The sequence below is a fragment of the Diadema antillarum genome, unplaced genomic scaffold (genome assembly GCF_040938485.1).
Source record: "Diadema antillarum isolate AM-2024a unplaced genomic scaffold, OU_Dant_1.0 seq00001506_RagTag, whole genome shotgun sequence".
Lineage (NCBI taxonomy): Eukaryota > Metazoa > Echinodermata > Echinoidea > Diadematoida > Diadematidae > Diadema > Diadema antillarum.
In genome coordinates, this window is record NW_027272240.1 from 116148 (window position 1) to 133741 (window position 17594).

A 17594-nucleotide genomic window follows, 5' to 3' on the forward strand; every position below is an offset into this window, starting at 1 on the left:
AAGTCTTCTTCTACATTATGTTAAAGTTTGGGGTCATAAAACAAACAGGAAACTGTGTTTTTAGCAGTTTTTCTCAAACACTTTTTGTAGAACAGTGTGATTAGATATTTCTAATAGAGCCCACTTTTCATTTCTTAAAAATCCTGTACACACTCTTAACTTTCAACTCTAATAACTTTTGAAAGGATGATGCTACTGCTTTGAAAGTTGTCATTAATCATGGACAAAATGTGTTAATAAAGCAGGCCTAATTTCATCTTAATTTGATAATTCCTTCATTGTTATCACTCCAGTGGTTAACACCCTGTTTTTTGTCCCATTCATGGCACATCTAGATTGGCTTGGACAAGATTACTAGTAAGCGCTTGAATAGACTCTTTACTTCAGAGCCTCTTTTCTCACTTCACACTTTTCCAGAGTTAGTGCTTTCTTTCCAACATTTAGATAGGTTAGGAGAGTCCATTTGGTTTGAGTTATACACCATTTTAAAGCTTAGAGTCTGCTCTTTTAGAATAAAAAATCCATGTCTTGCGACTTTTTGTTTGTTTTGTGATGCAAGGTCACATATGGAACACACAATGTAATTGATCTCTCCACGTACACTCAAGGAGATTGCAAACATTATGTGAGCACAATAAAGAATACCATAATTATCTAAAGTGGGTCCCACATACCACAATAGTTACCCATAACAAACAATTTCGAGGTTTTGTAAAAGAAAAAGAAAGAATGAATCCATGACCGATATAACCTTCGGTGATTCAGCTGTAAATCGAGTAATGTCCCCTTGTCTCCAAAAAAGAAAGAAAAGAAGTTGATTCTGAGATACAATCAGAAAGATTTACCACTAGTGAAAGTAGGCTTTTGTAAGAATAGAAGTACTCGTATACACGCGTTATCCACTTTGAATAAACAAAACTTTTAACCAAGGAGGTTCAAGAGATACAGTTCCAACTGCCGGTAGTTATTCAAACAGTTGTCATTTTTCTATGGATGCACGAATGCATTTTGTTTAGGTCTTTAATGTTCAGGGTTTGATGCCGCCATTTTCCTACGCAATCTAAAGATTCATTTTCCAACGGCAACACGATATCGGGCATATATTTTGCTTGTTCATTTCTCAAAGGAAACCAAATTCTTAATATAAATGAAGATCAGGTGACACCAATAATATCATGATATGACAAAATTACATGATAATGAAAGAGATTTTTTTTTTTTTGCAATAACATATCAAAGTAAAACAAAATGATCCTAATAAAAAGTGGGTCCCACCTTTCATTAGGACAGCTTTGTTTTGGATATCTCAGCCATTTCAAACCAATTTTCACCAAATAAACTTTGAATTCATTTTAGAATTATATGTTTTTCTTGTTTTTCATAAGAAATTTCGCATCATCTAAAAAAATCATCATCGTAAATGTTGGAAACCTGAAGCCCCCTCTCAACCCTTCAAACTTTCACTTTGAAAGAGCGCTTGACTTTTAATAGCTGTTTAAGAAAACAGGGGCCATGACATTACCCTTGACAAAATGACTCAATGGAATGTTTACTCTTCATGAAAGAATGAAGTTTTGTGAAATTCTCCTTTTATTTCCCCTATTAAAGTCCGACATGACGTCACGAGGTGCAGTGGTCTCCTTATCCAGCGATGACGTCACTGAAACTTGAAGAATTTAAAACTTTTGAATCGAGTCTCCGATCTTCCTCAAACTTTCTCTGATATATCTACTAACGTTGCTGCTTTCATTCAATCCACTTTTTTATTTGGGCTGTGGTTTTCTCTAAACGAGATCAGACTTCACATAAGTGATAAAGCTAGCACATAAAGAAAAAGTCAAACCCGTCCCAAAATGCTTGCGAAAGTATAAATCTTAGCTGTATGTTGTGACAGTGTTTGATCTATCACTTTTCCGATTAATCCCGACAAATGAAACTAATATGGAATAATCTTCAAGCACAGTTCTTTATAAATTGGTATGTCAGATTAGCGTTAAGACATGTCACAGTCGGGTAATTTTGATGTTTATCCCAGCAAAATTAGATTTTGTGCAATTCTATTCGTCTATCCCCGTCTCTCTACCATTATCTGCTTCTCATCTTTTCTTGGATGAAGGAAAATGATTTACATCATTATGACATAATTTCCCATAAATAGAGAGTGGCTGGACATTATGCAGTGAGACTTGGTTCCATTCTTCCTTTTTGTGGGGCAAATCCTTTTGGCACATACCTTAATATTTTCGAGGTACGGCATCAAGCATCGGATCGGAGGGACTGAGACTGTTATGACATCATTTTGTGTGCGTACTCGTTTTGTGTTCTGTTTCCCGAGGGCTATGTCAAATTGTCTTGTTGCATTATTACTATAATTTTCACGACTCACGAGGGGACTGCATTCTACAAGCTTGGCTTTTGAGCAGTCCCCTCCATTTCCGACCTTTTCTTTCTTATGATTCAGTCACATTTTGCCCATGTATTTCTTCAACTAGTATGTTTATTGATTCATGTAAACAAATGACGTGTATCTAAATTTCATTTGGAAATGTTAAAGTTACATTGTACTTAATTTGTTTATATGAAATTGTCATATTATATGCTTTGGCCGGAAATGAAATAAAAATGAAATGAAATGAAATGACATCATTTCTTGAACCTCCGCGATTCAATGAGTTTTATCTGTATTCCCCAACTTATCAGACCACAATCAATAAATCATGTGTGTGTGTGTGTGCGCGTGCGTGTGTGTGTGTGTGTGTGTTTTAACATGGAACAATGTATCAATCGCTTCTCAAAGGTGAAAGAGACCACACACATCCCTTTTGTTGCATGATAAGGTTAAAAAAGTAGGACAACCGTCTTTCTTCGGCATTTTGATGTAGTTTGCAGGAAGGGGGATAATACAAAGGGTTCCTCCTCCATGCATGGGGGCCTTTCATGAAATGTTTTGTCAAATTCTTTTTTTTTCTGAGAAACTGTTATAATGTACTGAAATCCTTGCGTCTGATTGACTGAGAGCAAATTTATCAGAAAGAATTATCCGATAAAACGCTTCATAAAATGTCCCCCATGTAGCGACAATAATAATGTCTCACAGACAGGCAAACTGAGCAATGTGTGTAATCATACCATCAAGGTTAGTGGCAAAACACTGTGTCCCTCGGATAGGACATAGAAAGAATAGATAGAGGTTCTCTGTGTGAGAAAGTCACAACTCATGCTCGTATAAGATCACGTTCTATTCATTTCATCGGCATTGATCATAAAGAGCAGGGTGCATAACCCGGTAAAGTGGTCCGCCTCACGTCCAACTGGACCATCAATAAGAGCAACTGGTGCAGCTGAATATAGTCTATCCAGACATCTATTCGGATCGCAAATGAAAAAAACAAAAATAGCTACTGTTCATTCACAGTGTGTGTCTAGTTGCAGAAATTTTCTCTGTAACATTTCCCTAGCCCCGCAAATAATGCATATAGCATCAGTAACATGCATAATATAGACTGCTATGCGATTGAAAGAGTATTATAGTCATAAGATGCATTCATTTCGGGCGATCGTCGAGTGTATGTTCTTTATGTTTTGTTGTTGCTCTTGCTGTTTTTGTTGTTGTTTTTGTCGTCGTTGTTGTTGTTGTTGTTGTCTTTTTAAGTGAAATTTACCCCAAAACACATGTGAATTCCATGAGTTATACCGCCCACGAGTTTGACACTAGCAAATAAAGCCCGAGAGCTCTGTGGATAGTAGGTAAAAATAGCCCACGAGTTCGACAGATACAACACCGGGCTCAATGTGTCGGTTTTGTGGGCCTTGTTTGCTTAGTGTCAAACTCATGGGATGTGTGACTCGTGGACTGTATAACTCGTGGGCTGTATGACTCGTGGACTGCATGACTGCGTGGGCTATGTGACTCGTGGGTGTCGGTCTAGTGACGTGCACCGTAACGGAAGCATGTTATAAAGAGGAATGATATTAGAGGCAAAAGACGCTTTATACTCTGTGATATTCGTGTTCCTTCAGTGTCCTTTGGATCAGTGAAGATTATCAAATACCCATATATGACTGCCTGGTAAAACCCACAAACAGTAGACCAAAACAAATTTCCACTTTGTAGGCCTACACTCTCACACACAGACACAGACACACACATATACACATATGCCTTTTGATATATATAAATAAATAAATATATATATATACATATATATATATATATATATACATATGTGGGATATATATATTATATATATATATATAGAGAGAGAGAGAGAGAGAGAGAGGGAGAGAGAGAATGATACATGCATATAAATATGTACACATAAGTATATAATATACACATATATATGTATATATGTATATACATACAATGTATATATATATATACATACAATGTATGTATATATATATGTATATATATATGTATATATACAATATATATATGTATACAATGTATATATATATATATACATACAATGTATGTATATATATATATATATATATATATATATATATATATATATGTATGTATATACATATATATATATATATACCTTGATACCTTGATGTATAGTAATTCCTTGAAGCAGCTTGTACATGAAGCTATACTGAGATGAATACTGGGATATTGTGGTAGAGGTGCCCAGGTTTCCAGACAGGGCAGCACCTGCCCATCTTCCTTTGTTTCTGTCGACATGTAACACGTAGTCACGTTTCAGATTTTATTCAAGTATACTTTATTTCCATCCAACAAAAGGTAGTACATAATAGAAAGTACTCATCTGACAAATTACATGTATGTTGGTTTTGACAATTTGTAAGAAGTTCCAGTCAAGTAAAGTACAAGATATCATATAAATGAGAGACACAACGCATATACTTTGCGATGCGTGATATTCTGAAAGCGCAAATTTAAGTCATGAAACATTACATGAACAATGTGCAGATAAGATATCTATCCACAAGTTTACGAATATTCAACTGGGGTATATGTAAACACTAGAGGATATTTAAACAGTACCTGTATAAAGTATTCAGAAAATACACATGTAAAATGACATATCGATGTTACGTACCACGCAGACACCATTCACTGAGAGTATAGTGTACCAAGAAAATATAGTGACAAAAAAAAAAACAGCATGCACACACAGTTGGTTACCCCATCCAACCCCCCCCCCCCCAAAAAAAAAAAAAAAAAAAAAACCGAAATGCATTCATCAGCAAAAGACAATAATTTAGCAAAGACAAAGAACACAATAACTTCACAACACAATAAAAATGAGAAAGGAAAAAGAGTAGTGAAGTAGAGACATTTAGAACATACCACTCCATAGTGAAGACATAGACAGGCAGGTTGGAAGTTAGTACATCTGCACAAGTAAGCCATCTAAATGTAATGAACTTCATTTTTCCATGTTTACCATCATTTAAATCTTCAGAAAACATAAGCAAAACGATGTCATGGATTCTTCATCAAGTATTGATTGTCTCCCCCTATACAGATGATTATGTGCTTTTAAGATAGCAACTGCTGATCTACATTCTAAGCAAACATGTCAGCAAAAAGGGCACCAGCGGGAATCGAACCTGCCATCTAAATTTATGGGCTGCAGCGCACTGCCACCAGGCTGTCTCTGGTTGCTGGCAGTGACACGTCGAACATGGAACAAAAACCGTAGATGACAGGTTCGATTCCCGCTGATTCCTTTATGCCGACATATTCTGTTAAGAATGTAAAACAGCAGTTACGATCTTACATATTTCATTTCAACAGAGGGAGACAAATTGAAGAAATTGTCGGAATTGTACAATTTTCGATCAACATAATAGTCCTTGCCAATAGTTAGAGGATGAAACACATGTACTAATGATATTAAATTCAAACCACCTCAGGAAATGCCTTGTCAAACAATATTTCAGTCAGCTCCTTAAGTCGTTTTATATGTTTGTTTGCTGGCTTTTTTTTTTTTGGGGGGGGGGATCTACATTCAAAGGTAACTCTTTCAACTAGTCCAAACAGAATCATGCCTTGCCGACGATGAAAATTTCCTTGTTGGTTTTCTTTCGCTGAAACACTTTGGTAAGCACCTGAAGAGCGAAACAGCACACTCCAGCTGCAAACAGGCTAGCTCCCGTTAAGTAGAAGCAGGCGCTGTAGGAACCAGTGGAATCGTAGATTACACCTGTAAAGAAGGATTTAGTGATAGGCAGTTGATCAAAATATACCCATGACAGACTTTAACATCAAATATTTCTGTCTTGACAGTGAAAATCATTGGCATCTTTCTCACAACGTGATTTTTCAAGATCACTCCTTCCATTCCTACAATTGATAATTCGAAAGTTAAATCGAAAAAATGACATTTTTAAAAAAAATTAGAGTTACGTCTATTTTGAACTCAAACTATTTCGAAAAGCGCACCTACTTTCCTCCTCTAGGCCCAGGTGTAAAGGTTGACATGTAGCAATGTTAGTGTAACAAAGATTGATTATTGATACTACCATGACTATCCAGGTAATTGAGAATATCATCATATAATTCAATCATCGTACATTGTAGTTGTTATAATCCGTATGTTTATTTGTATAATTACGATGTTTGTTTTTCAGATGAATTTTTGTGTTATGTTTTGCGTTGTCTGTTCTGCTTATGATTGTAATGGATTCATGTGAATATCACCGGTAATGACATCACATCTTACCTTGCACATAGACGCATATCACCTGTCCGATTCCCTGGAAGAACGCCTGTAATCCAAATACCGTCGGTAGCTCTTCTCGGGAGGTGACAGACTTTGTCACTGGTGGAACGAGGGCCAGCGCAGTACCCGCTCCAAAGCCAAAAATGACACCGAAGGTGGCAAACGCCGCAAAGGGCGTAAAAAGGGCGATGATAAAATTCCCAGCGAATGCCAGCGTAGCTGTAATTCCAAAGAGCATTGTAGGTGAAACTACGCCATAATCCAGGAGGAACCCATGAGAAAGTCTCACTACCAAAGTACATACCCCACTGATGGTGAAGATGTAAGATGCTTGCAGTTCACCAATACCTGACGCAATGGCATACCTGGTGAGGTATGCATAGGTTGGAAAGTAGCCACATCCGAAGAAAAATACTGTAACGCAGAGTAGCACAACTGTAGGGCTCTTGAAAAGCAAATTCAGTCCTGTGAGGTCGAAAAGGGCTTTGATGAATCTGCAAAAGGTTTCAACGGGAGTGTATGGCTTACTGGCAGTCTGGTCTTGGGTACAAGCTGATTGCTGCATGTCGTCATGTTTCTGGACTTGAGGTTGTGGAGCGAATTGTGTTTCTTCCCGGATAGAAACCACGCGACTGACTGTTGCTACGGAGCAGCGTCTTGCTACCTGGGTGTCGGAAGTTTTCTGGCAATTATCATCCATCCACGAAGAGAGTGGTCGTATCACCATGGCGGCCACGAAGAAATGAGTTACCATTCCCGCAAAGATACGGACTGCAACCCGCCAAGTGAAGATATTAACGAGTATCGTTGTCAAGAGTGGCCCGACCATAACTCCTACGCTGGCGCCGCTAAAGGCAAATCCGTTGGCCAAACCGTGCCAGCGGTCGAAATAGATTCCAACGGCAAAAACACATCCTTGGTCAACAAGCCCAAAAGATGTACCTGGCGTGAAAAAAAAGAGAATTTGATTATATTATAGTCATCCTCTTTTTCGCCTTAGGGTGTAAAGTGACAATTGAAAATGGCACATTACAATTTTGTTTACTTAAAGATGTCGGCTATGATTTTAAATAACATACGAAATAGCGAAAGATTATGCCATTAATTTGACTTAAAGAGATGATATAGTCTGGTTGATATGAGACTTCAGTTTTCTATCTTTTCTTTGTGAGATAAAAGGTAAGAAACCTCTCATAAAATATCAAAAAGCATAAGACTCTATCAAAGAAGAAATCAAAGTTTATTGATGACAATTCGTTTTGAAATGGCCGAGATATCCAAACAATCTGATACCAATAAAAGGTGGGACCCACCTCTTGTTTGGTTTACTTTGTTTTGGATATTTTGGCCATTTCCAAACCGATTTTCCTCAAATAAACTATGAATTCATATTTGAATATGTCTATGCTCTTTAACATTTCATAAAGTGGTTGCTTAGTATCTCACAAAAAAAAAAAGAGAAGAAGTTAAAAGCTGAAACGAAATCCTCGTCTCAACCAATACTATACCATCTCTTTAAAATTGGATCCTTGGCTGAAAGGACACTTTCCAATCATATTTCCCCCTCAGTTCATTAAAAGTCTTCGAAAGGAGAAAAACCTTAACAGGTTAACCTCACCTAGTACAACGCTGCATAAAATGATGTGCCACAGCTTCGTGGAAAAGGACAAGCAGATAAGGGAAACGAAGGCCAGGACACCTCCAATGAACACTAGAGGGCGGCAGCCCAGGTTGCGGTTTACAGCACCCGCTATCGGACCTGTCGACAATAAGTTGGGAAGAAAGGTGGTTTGATATCACCAAAATGATCATACTCGTCAAAACAATATTGATTTTACCTCGTTTGAAAGATGATTTGGTGCAAAGTACGCCTTGATGATTAACAGAAGTCAAATAGAAGTGCTTATTAATGTCATTAAAAGTGGTTGTCAGTTAAAAAAAATGACTTTGGGCTTGTCATGTTGTATAGTACAGAGAGAAATGAAGTCGCACGTTCAATGTTTCACCCTATAAAGCCCATGCAATGGGGGAGGGGGCACATTGTGCCCCTACCATTGATTGCCACTCTTTGGTCCTTGATTAAATTTCAACCAAATTTGGTGACTTTTCCTAAACTCTAGATTGTTAAAGGCTTCGCAATAACTGACACGTGTCCTTGTTATTTCGTGGTCCTGTATTTCTGGTTTTTATCAAATTATTAAACCTTACTGTTGCTTAAAGTATTTGACGTGCATTAGGCCTATTATTCAACATATAGGTTTTCGCTAATAATGTATAATTATAGATGTAAATAGTTCATTCAATTTCGTGGATACGGCAGCCAAAATACCTTTAGATTCCATGCTGAACTTCAATGAACCATGAAGAATATGAATTAAGTTCTGCACTCTAATTGATTGCTCTGTGTCAAATTCAAATGCCCATTGGGCATTTTTTGGCTTCTCTATAGTGGTTGCACTATGTCGAAATTGAATGATCTATTCATATCATTGTATTTTACGGAATACAATATTGAAAGGCAAAACCTATATTAATTCGACGAAGCATGCAGGCTAACGATATTATTGGCTAAGCTCGTATAGTCAATGGTCATGAAAACTTTTATACAGAGGGTAAAGATTTGAAAAATGAAGGATCAATGGGGAACTTTACTATTTTATGTGTGACCCCTAATCCATCTACATATGGGGGAAACGTGCATACTCTGGAAGTATTTACTGAGAAAAGAGATTTTGAAGTTTAGGGTCTACTCAAGTGCTGTTTCTCGACAAAATATGTTCGCTATCATAACTGCCTATAGTATATGGAATACTCTTCCTAACCATGTAAAGCAATTTCAATGAAAGTTATTGCGGGTATGTATGTGTTGAATGTGGATGAATAGTTTTGTTGTAAGAGCAAAAAGCTTGAGCTCACATTTTTTTTCGTGTAAAATTCGTTTATATTTGAACATCAACGTTTGCATCAATGTAGTCTAATTGAAGATCATTAACTTTTATAACAGGACTTGTTTCTGTGTTGTTTCTTGTGTTATCCACGGGCTTTTTGCAGACTGTTAACTCAGTTTGATTTTACGCAAATTATTTGTTTGAATCATAACAATGTCATTGTTTAATTTTTAGGTTTGTTTGTTTTTTCATAATAATGTTTTAGTTGAGTTATAAACTTTTCATTTAACTTGCTAAGGTTTCTTTCTTCAAACACATACGATCACCTTTGATTTACTAAATTATCGGTTATGGTTGTACATATGCCCAACGAAATGTATTATGCACTGACGCAGCAACGCATCTGGCTCATTGCATAACCCATTGAAGGTGATTTTTAATCCCATTTGGAAGTCCCCCCCCCCCCCCCCCCCGCCTTATGGCCGGCATAAGTATAGTGCTCTGAAGTCCGATTCATCTATAGGATAAGTGAAGTATTTAGCAAAACTTTGAAGCAAACTTAAAGCTGTGAGATACTTTACGTAACAGACAATTCAATTGCTCTCCATAACCCATTGAAGGGTCTTTTTTACTCTCCTTTGGAAGCCCCCCCCCCCCCCGTCGTTTTTTCTTTAACGTTGTTTCTCAAATATTAAGAAAATACTTGTCACACTAAGAAATCATTGTGAACAACTTGTTACACATCTATTACTTAAGACAGAACAACATGTTTCATTAACATTCATCTCTCTGTTTTCTCTCAAGGTCAATTTTAAAAAGATGGGTATAGTAACGCGTGGGGTAAGTAACGCGTGGGACATTTTTGTCACTGTGGGTAATATTCAAAAAATGGCACATCTAGTTGAGAAATTTTTAACTTTGGTATCTATTTAAGGCAGTAAGACAGATACATAATATTTGACCCCATTTGCTTAAAGAGAGGCTTTATTTACCACTTCATAAATTAATCATCATAAATAAACTGATCCATTTAGTACATCATTTTTATGGAGGCTATGCAAATCATCTGATGAAAATGGATACAAGTAGGCTATTAACCATTAGTAATTCAACTGCTTGAAACTACCTGTCTTATTGCTCCCTAAAATGCCCAACACCGCCTTTACAGTTGCTTTTTTACAGTTTTATGCTTAACTGTTTTTATTGTTTTCATATAGAATACGTAATCACACATTTTGAAAGAGGTAAAAGATCAACAAAAGTATGTCAGAATTATTTCTGTGACACACCATTCTCTTCGTAAAGTCATAATAGGCTTTATATTAAACATAACTTATAACGGACAAAAATACACATGCTGTAAACTATTTTATATGATTTAGAAAGTTGTCGAAATTAGAGTAATATTACTGTATCCTTTATGAAGCCAGAGGCCATTATACACGGAATTTTCGGTTGCTAAAAGGTTAAGATTCTACTTACATTGGACAGAACAGTGTTGTACAAGTACAGCTGCACATGTAGGCCTATAGTCCCCCCCCCCCCTTTATGCAAAGTTGTTCATTTATTACTATGGTGAAAGTCTGTTGTATGACTTGTGTCGTACATAATAACTGTTCAGTGACAGTGATTGTTTAGTGTAAAACACAACACTCATAGTCGCATATTAAGATCAAATACAAAGCATGAACAACTTTTCACCAAGCAAGATATTGTGACAATAAATCTTGATTAATTCAATAACACAGTATAATTGTACATACGCAACACATACAATAAATACATTCATTTCATTTTGTGATTTAAAAAACAAAATTGGGTTAGTACATATTGCAGTATTAGCTGACGCTTTATTTGTCAAAAAAGAAGAAGAAAAGAAACAAATTAAGACTCTGTGATTTTTATATATTGAAGGAAAAAATTAGTCATCTCTTCAATGCATGTTGTAAAATATATTCACAATTAAGCAAAATATGGTGAGTTCTCATAGACTTTATGAAGATCTATGAAGTATATGAATTTTGTTGTTTCATTTTGTTTTGGTTTGTTTGTTTGTATTTTGCTCTGTATAAAACTTTTCAAAATTTACTTCCAGCTCAGTAAAAGAATGCCAGGAATGTACAAGGCCAAAGTAATTAATATTTTGAGTACTATATCTCCAAATTCATCGTTCTATAAGGTTTGGGGAAATTCTACTTCTTTATGAAAAAATTTCAATAATATACTCCCATTGTAATACACATACTGTCCCACGCGTTACCTAAAATGTCCCACGCGTTACCAAATCTAATTAAAGATTGTGTTAATTATATTGATCAGACTAACTTTTCTTCTCCTGGTTATGATGGAGACTAATGTAGATTTGGTCTTTTGAAGTTTCAGGAAAATTCAATTACCAGCTTTTATGCAAATGAGAAAAAATGACCTAAAAAGTAACGCATGGGACATGCCAATTTTTGCACATCCCTCATTTGCATATTTGATTAGTTGAGAAACTGGAATTCATAGTCATGATAACTTGCCATTCAGACTTTGTGATCCCACTAGTATTGGGCTACAAAAGTGGAAAACTTTTAAGATATCTTGAAAAATGCAACAATTTTTGATGTCCCATGCGTTACCCTAATTTTTAATTTATGCAAATGTATTCATCTATTACTGGTCACACACAAAAAAATTTCTGTTTTCTCATTAAAATTCATGTATTTCAACATCTTGGCTTTACAATGACACCAATTTTGTCTTATTTTAATCATTTTGAATTTTCAGCCATGAGTGATCAATAATAGCTTGGACTTGCCCGTAAATAGAATGGAATGTCCCTGACCGCTTCACAAAATCGTACCCCAGATACTAAAATAAATGAAGAAGAAAATTAATTTAAAATCAGAATTGCAGTTTAGCAGCTAAAGAAAACATGAATAGCTGCAGATATTGACTATGAATATTCCTCTACAAATTGCATTTTGGTTGGAAGATAAAAGCTCTTCTCATGGAATTTGAAGGGACTATATTTCATTAGGTGCATGTCAGAAAATACAGCGGGCTCCTGTTATTACGAAGCCCTCAGGACCGGCAGTTTTCTTTCGTTATATCGAAATTTCATTATAACCGAACAAATAAACAATGAAATTACATAGAGCGGATGACGTTGTGGTTTGAATGTTACTTCGTTATAACCGTGCTCGTTACAACGGGAGTACATTGAGGTGATTTTAGGGGTTAAAAGAACTCGTAGTCTGGCTCTGCGAACCCTTGGACAGAGTTTGAGCTGAAGAACCCCCCCCCCCCCTCCCTCCTTGGAAATTTGATGGATGAAAGGGTATATCTCATTTTTTCAGGTTAGTGAGGATGAAACACCTCATGACATTTCTCCCAGCTATTTCACAGAATTTATTGAATTTTGAATTTTAACACACGTCTCTATGCATGGGGAAATATTTACCCGTGTGAGCCCTAGAATACTGCATTACGAGGGGGGGGGGGGAGGGGAGAGGGAGGGGGCGGGGAACAGGCCTGCAGAATGTACCCATCCCTAGCCCACTTCGGGCAAACAGGGCTGTCGTGGCCGCCGGAAGCATGGTGTAAACGCAATATTAGTAGTAGCCATGACAAAATATCATGGGCATAAACCATGTAATTTCATTTCATGTTCCGCATTTCATTCCAATTTATTTCATTAATAATCATAATGATAATACAATATCTGTATAAGGCGCTTAATACGGATGTTTCTAAGCGCACAGTTTGCCGGAAAATTAACATTTTAGTCCAAAATAATACAAAAATACACAAAAAATAGATATAGTGTACAAATGTGATAAGTACTGAAAATCAAAACCACTGTACACCTCCATCGACCGACCCACAAATGGCTCACCAACATGACAAAAGTATACAATACAATATGACATTTGCATGTACGAAATAGTACAATGTGACTTTTGCATATTCAAGCAAAATTAATGCAGACCATTTATCTTACAGTATACAAAACATACTTGTATTAGTTAAAGGAAATGCATGGGCAAACTGTAACTGAATCGCATTAAGGAAAAGATGTCGGAAATGGAGGGAACTGCTAGAAAAAAAAAACCTATCTTGTATAGAACGCAGTCCCCTCGTGAGTAAGTAGTAGTAATAGTCAAACGAAACGATAAAATACTGCGTGGAAAACAGAAGGAATATAAAACAAATCAAATGCACACAATCGCATGGACACACAAAAAGAAAACAGCTCTCTTACATACAGAAAGAATAAGCAGAAGGTCAAAGGACAAAAAGGGGACAGGAAGAGGAGAGACCAACAATTTCCTGATTGCTAGATCGGCATGGTATACCCACACTAGACTATACACCCGCAGTGCTGGTCAGCTGGTACAGCATATTGATTCAAAGTATTACATGCTATTTTGGTCGAGTTGATTTATTGTATCTGATTGACGAATGGCCTTTCACCGATTATTCAGTGCTTTGATCACAGTAACCATCCAATTCCATGAACATTATGGGCATACACACTCGAGTTGGACTCGAACCAGCGATGTACTGATTACTATTGACCGGCGTCCACTAAGACTACCGAGCTTTCGCCCGACAGGCAGGGCTGGTTGTTATCCTTTGCAGTCTCAGGTATTACAAGCCTACTGCATATCTGCGAGGCCTGCCTTCCATTAATCAGGAGATTGTTGGTTTGAGTCCAACCTGAGTAGGCCTATCCATGTATATATCCATGATTTTTTAACCATGGCTATAATACTGCTAAAACACAGAATAATCGGTACTTATCGATGAAGGGCAATTAGTCAACCAGTTGTAATAAATCATATCGACACACAGACAGATATTCTTTTGGCTAACATAAGTGATCGGGGTGATAAATCAATGGAAGTCAACATGCATTTGCAGTACTGTAGTTCCTCTTAAATGACTGTTTTATTGAGGTGATAGATGCCTATGGGGTACATAATTATACCGGTATGGATTCGTCGGGGTTAAGCATTCAAAGAGATCGAGAAATAGCGCGTTCACAAGATTAATTGCAGTTTTCATCATCTGGTATGTGAAGTAAATATGTACGTGCGTTTTGCGACCTGCTGTACCAATTCTTCATGGAAAAGCAGTTTTGGTTTTTGAAATATGACACAATAGAATTTATCAGACAACAAACGGTTGTAATGTTACTGTGCTGTGGTGCAAAGGTAAAAGTCGCAAATTTCAAGGTTTTTTTTTTGTTTGTTTTTCTTTCTAGTATGCAGGGAAATTATTACGATATTTTGCCCCACAGATGTGTTCTTTTTTTCGTTCATGAGTCCAGAAATGAAAACATCGAAACAAATATATAAAACATGTTGTTGTTGTTGTTGTTTTCAAGAATTCGGTTTTTACAATTATCTCATATCCATTTGTACAATGAACGGCAAGTCATTTACATTATTATTTCAGAGGAAGAAGAATCCGGATTCCTCTCGAGAATTCGCATTTTTGCCGCACCTCGATTTATAACCATTTAGACTCTCACTTTAAAAATTTGATTAAAACCAAATATGGAGCACGTTCACACGCACCTGCACAGTAGCGAAGACACGTGATAATAGAGTACGACCAGGCCAGCTGAGAGGCTGGGAATCCAAGTTGACCCTCCCACTTTCCGATGAGCACGGACATCGCAACGATCTGGCTGGTCAAAACTGTCCGTGCCACAAAAATAACTATCACAACGACCACAGCCCAGCGACCGTCCACTGGGCTTTGGTTCGGCTTCGTGTCTAATCTTTCCTCGGGCTGCGTCGCATCTTCGGAACCGCTCGTTTCATTCGAAGGTGTGACTTTTTCGGCATCGGCCATGTTCGGATTCTTTTATTTTCAATTGATCAAGTACCTGAAAATCAAGAGGGAAACTTTGAATTATTCTATAAGTACCTGAAAATCAAGAGGGAAAATTTTAATTATCTAATAAGTACCTGCAAAATCAAAAGGAAAATATATTTAAACACCAAAATAAGGAAATGGTCAAATTGTGGAATATATAGGGATTTATCAGTGGAAAAAAAAAGTTCTGTCAATGGACAGTAACGAGCAACGGTGATGATCAAATTTCCCCACAGGTTAAGGATCGTCATAACGTTCGTCACTGTGAAAAAAGTGCATGTAAAGTCACTCTATATCCTATTCCTGCATGGAAAAACAATAAAAAGAAAAATTCTACATCCAACAAAGACACACGAACTCTACAGGTACACAAAAGTCACAGTCGTTGGAAATTGTCATGAGGTCAATGTATCCCCTTTACGGCATTAAGTACAAAACAGTCATAGATTGTATCATTATAAAGGGATGGTATAGTTTAGGTCGGAATGGAGTTTCAGATTTTAACTTTTTGTGAGAAAATGAGAAACCACTTGTAAAATACTAAAGAGCATACAATTCTAGGAGGAATTCAAATTTCATTTGATGAAAATTGGTTTTGAAATGGTTGAGATATCCAAAACTTAGTAAAACAAAGTGGTCCAATCTAAAGGTTTTGGATCAACCTTTTATAAGGACCTGTTTGTTTTTGAATATCTCAGCGTCTTCAATACCAATAATTTTCATCAAATAAACTTTGAATTCCACCTAGAATTGTATGCCCTTTCATATTTCACGAGGATTCGTATTATATCACAAAAAAGCTTGAAACCTGAAGCCTCACTTTAACAAAAACTGTAACATCCCTCAAATAGAGATGAAACATAAAAATCTTTATCAGTCATACCTCTGGGTACAACAAAAACTGTACAATCACTTTGATAGAGATAAATCACAATAGTCTATACTAGTCGTGTAGAACACTTCCAAAAAAAAAAAAAGACAAATTGACTTGATTGAAGTATATCTGGACAACTTACTATGCAGTATCAAACGGGCCCAGTGAGAGATCTCGGTGGTTGAGGCCCCAGGGTTCGGGATTTGACTGCGAGCGCGTTGTCTAGTGATAGTCTCGTGATCCGATTCGAGCTTTTACACCCGGTTGGCAATGTTGATTGCCGAGCGCTCTCACGTTTTTTGTGACGTCATAATATGTGGGCGCTGAGTTTTGAGAATTTGCAGAGTATTGCGAATCAACAGCACTACGAAGAATTCCAATAGGGAAGGAAAATACCCTTTTGCAAAACAATTAACTTACAACCATAATCCAATTGTATCACCTCATTTGACTGGTATCTGCATGCGAATGTTACCGATATCACTACGTAGACACAGAAAAAACAGAATTCTTTACGCTTTCATCGTAATCTTACTTTTTCGCGATTATGATGAGACTACAGACTTATAGACAAAAAAGTCTTATAGAGAAAGTTTTGAGAAGCACCTTCATTTCCGATACGCATCCTATTAGGTGACTTAACTGCGGGACAATAATAACAATGTTATGAAGAAAATATAAAGAGATTTCAGCGATCTCTTTTTTTTTTTTGGAAAATTACACTTTTCATTCCTTGACATTAAATTTTACTTTGTAAAACTTTATTATGATCATTCCTCCTGCTTTCTGAAAGAGGCGAATCAAGTGCTCTTTCTGTATGCTAGAAAAGTGAAGATAATTTCTTCATATTTTCTTCATATCAGTATCCATGCGTGACGTCACAAAATGTCTCAATCTCATCATCCAGCGATGGCTGATGTTCATAAGCCCAGTCCCCCATATTTTTCTTGGCCTAGCCATCAAACTGGTCATGGGTCCTACTTACCAAGCGCTTACGTGAAATTATGGGGAGTATATCCCCTCCCCCCCCCTCCCACACACACACACATATAGGTGCGTCTTTGCACTACTCAAGAATCATGTAATAGTAGCAGTAGTAGTAGTAATAGCAATAGTAGCCACTGTAGCAACAACAACAGCAACAATAATGATAATAATGATGATGATGATGATAATGATAGTAATAGTAATAATAATGATAATAAAAATAACAATGATACTACTACTACTACTGCTACTGCTAATAATAATAATAATAAT

The 17594-nt window shown here is 36.7% G+C and overlaps 1 protein-coding gene across 1 annotated transcript; it reads right to left on the minus strand.

Annotated features, from left to right (window-relative positions):
• Nucleotides 1–6021: 6021 nt before the first annotated feature.
• On the minus strand, nt 6022–15436 carry LOC139710166 (monocarboxylate transporter 12-like). The gene is made up of 4 exons (XM_071622098.1): nt 15157–15436; nt 8320–8460; nt 6702–7643; nt 6022–6182 (listed from the first exon to the last, which is right to left on the minus strand). Exons 1-4 carry the CDS (start codon nt 15434–15436, stop codon nt 6022–6024), a joined length of 1524 nt encoding a protein of 507 aa, XP_071478199.1.
• Nucleotides 15437–17594: the final 2158 nt, after the last annotated feature.

Excerpts from the sequence above, each read along its gene's own strand:
- LOC139710166 (XM_071622098.1), bottom strand. The coding sequence starts at position 15,436 with ATGGCCGATGCCGAAAAAGTCACACCTTCGAATGAAACGAGCGGTTCC. Across the intron at positions 7,644-8,319 it reads TTTATGCAGCGTTGTACTAG|GTACATCTTTTGGGCTTGTT; the intron begins GTGAGGTTAACC and ends TTTTCACGCCAG. Across the intron at positions 6,183-6,701 it reads GATATGCGTCTATGTGCAAG|GTGTAATCTACGATTCCACT; the intron begins GTAAGATGTGAT and ends CCTTCTTTACAG.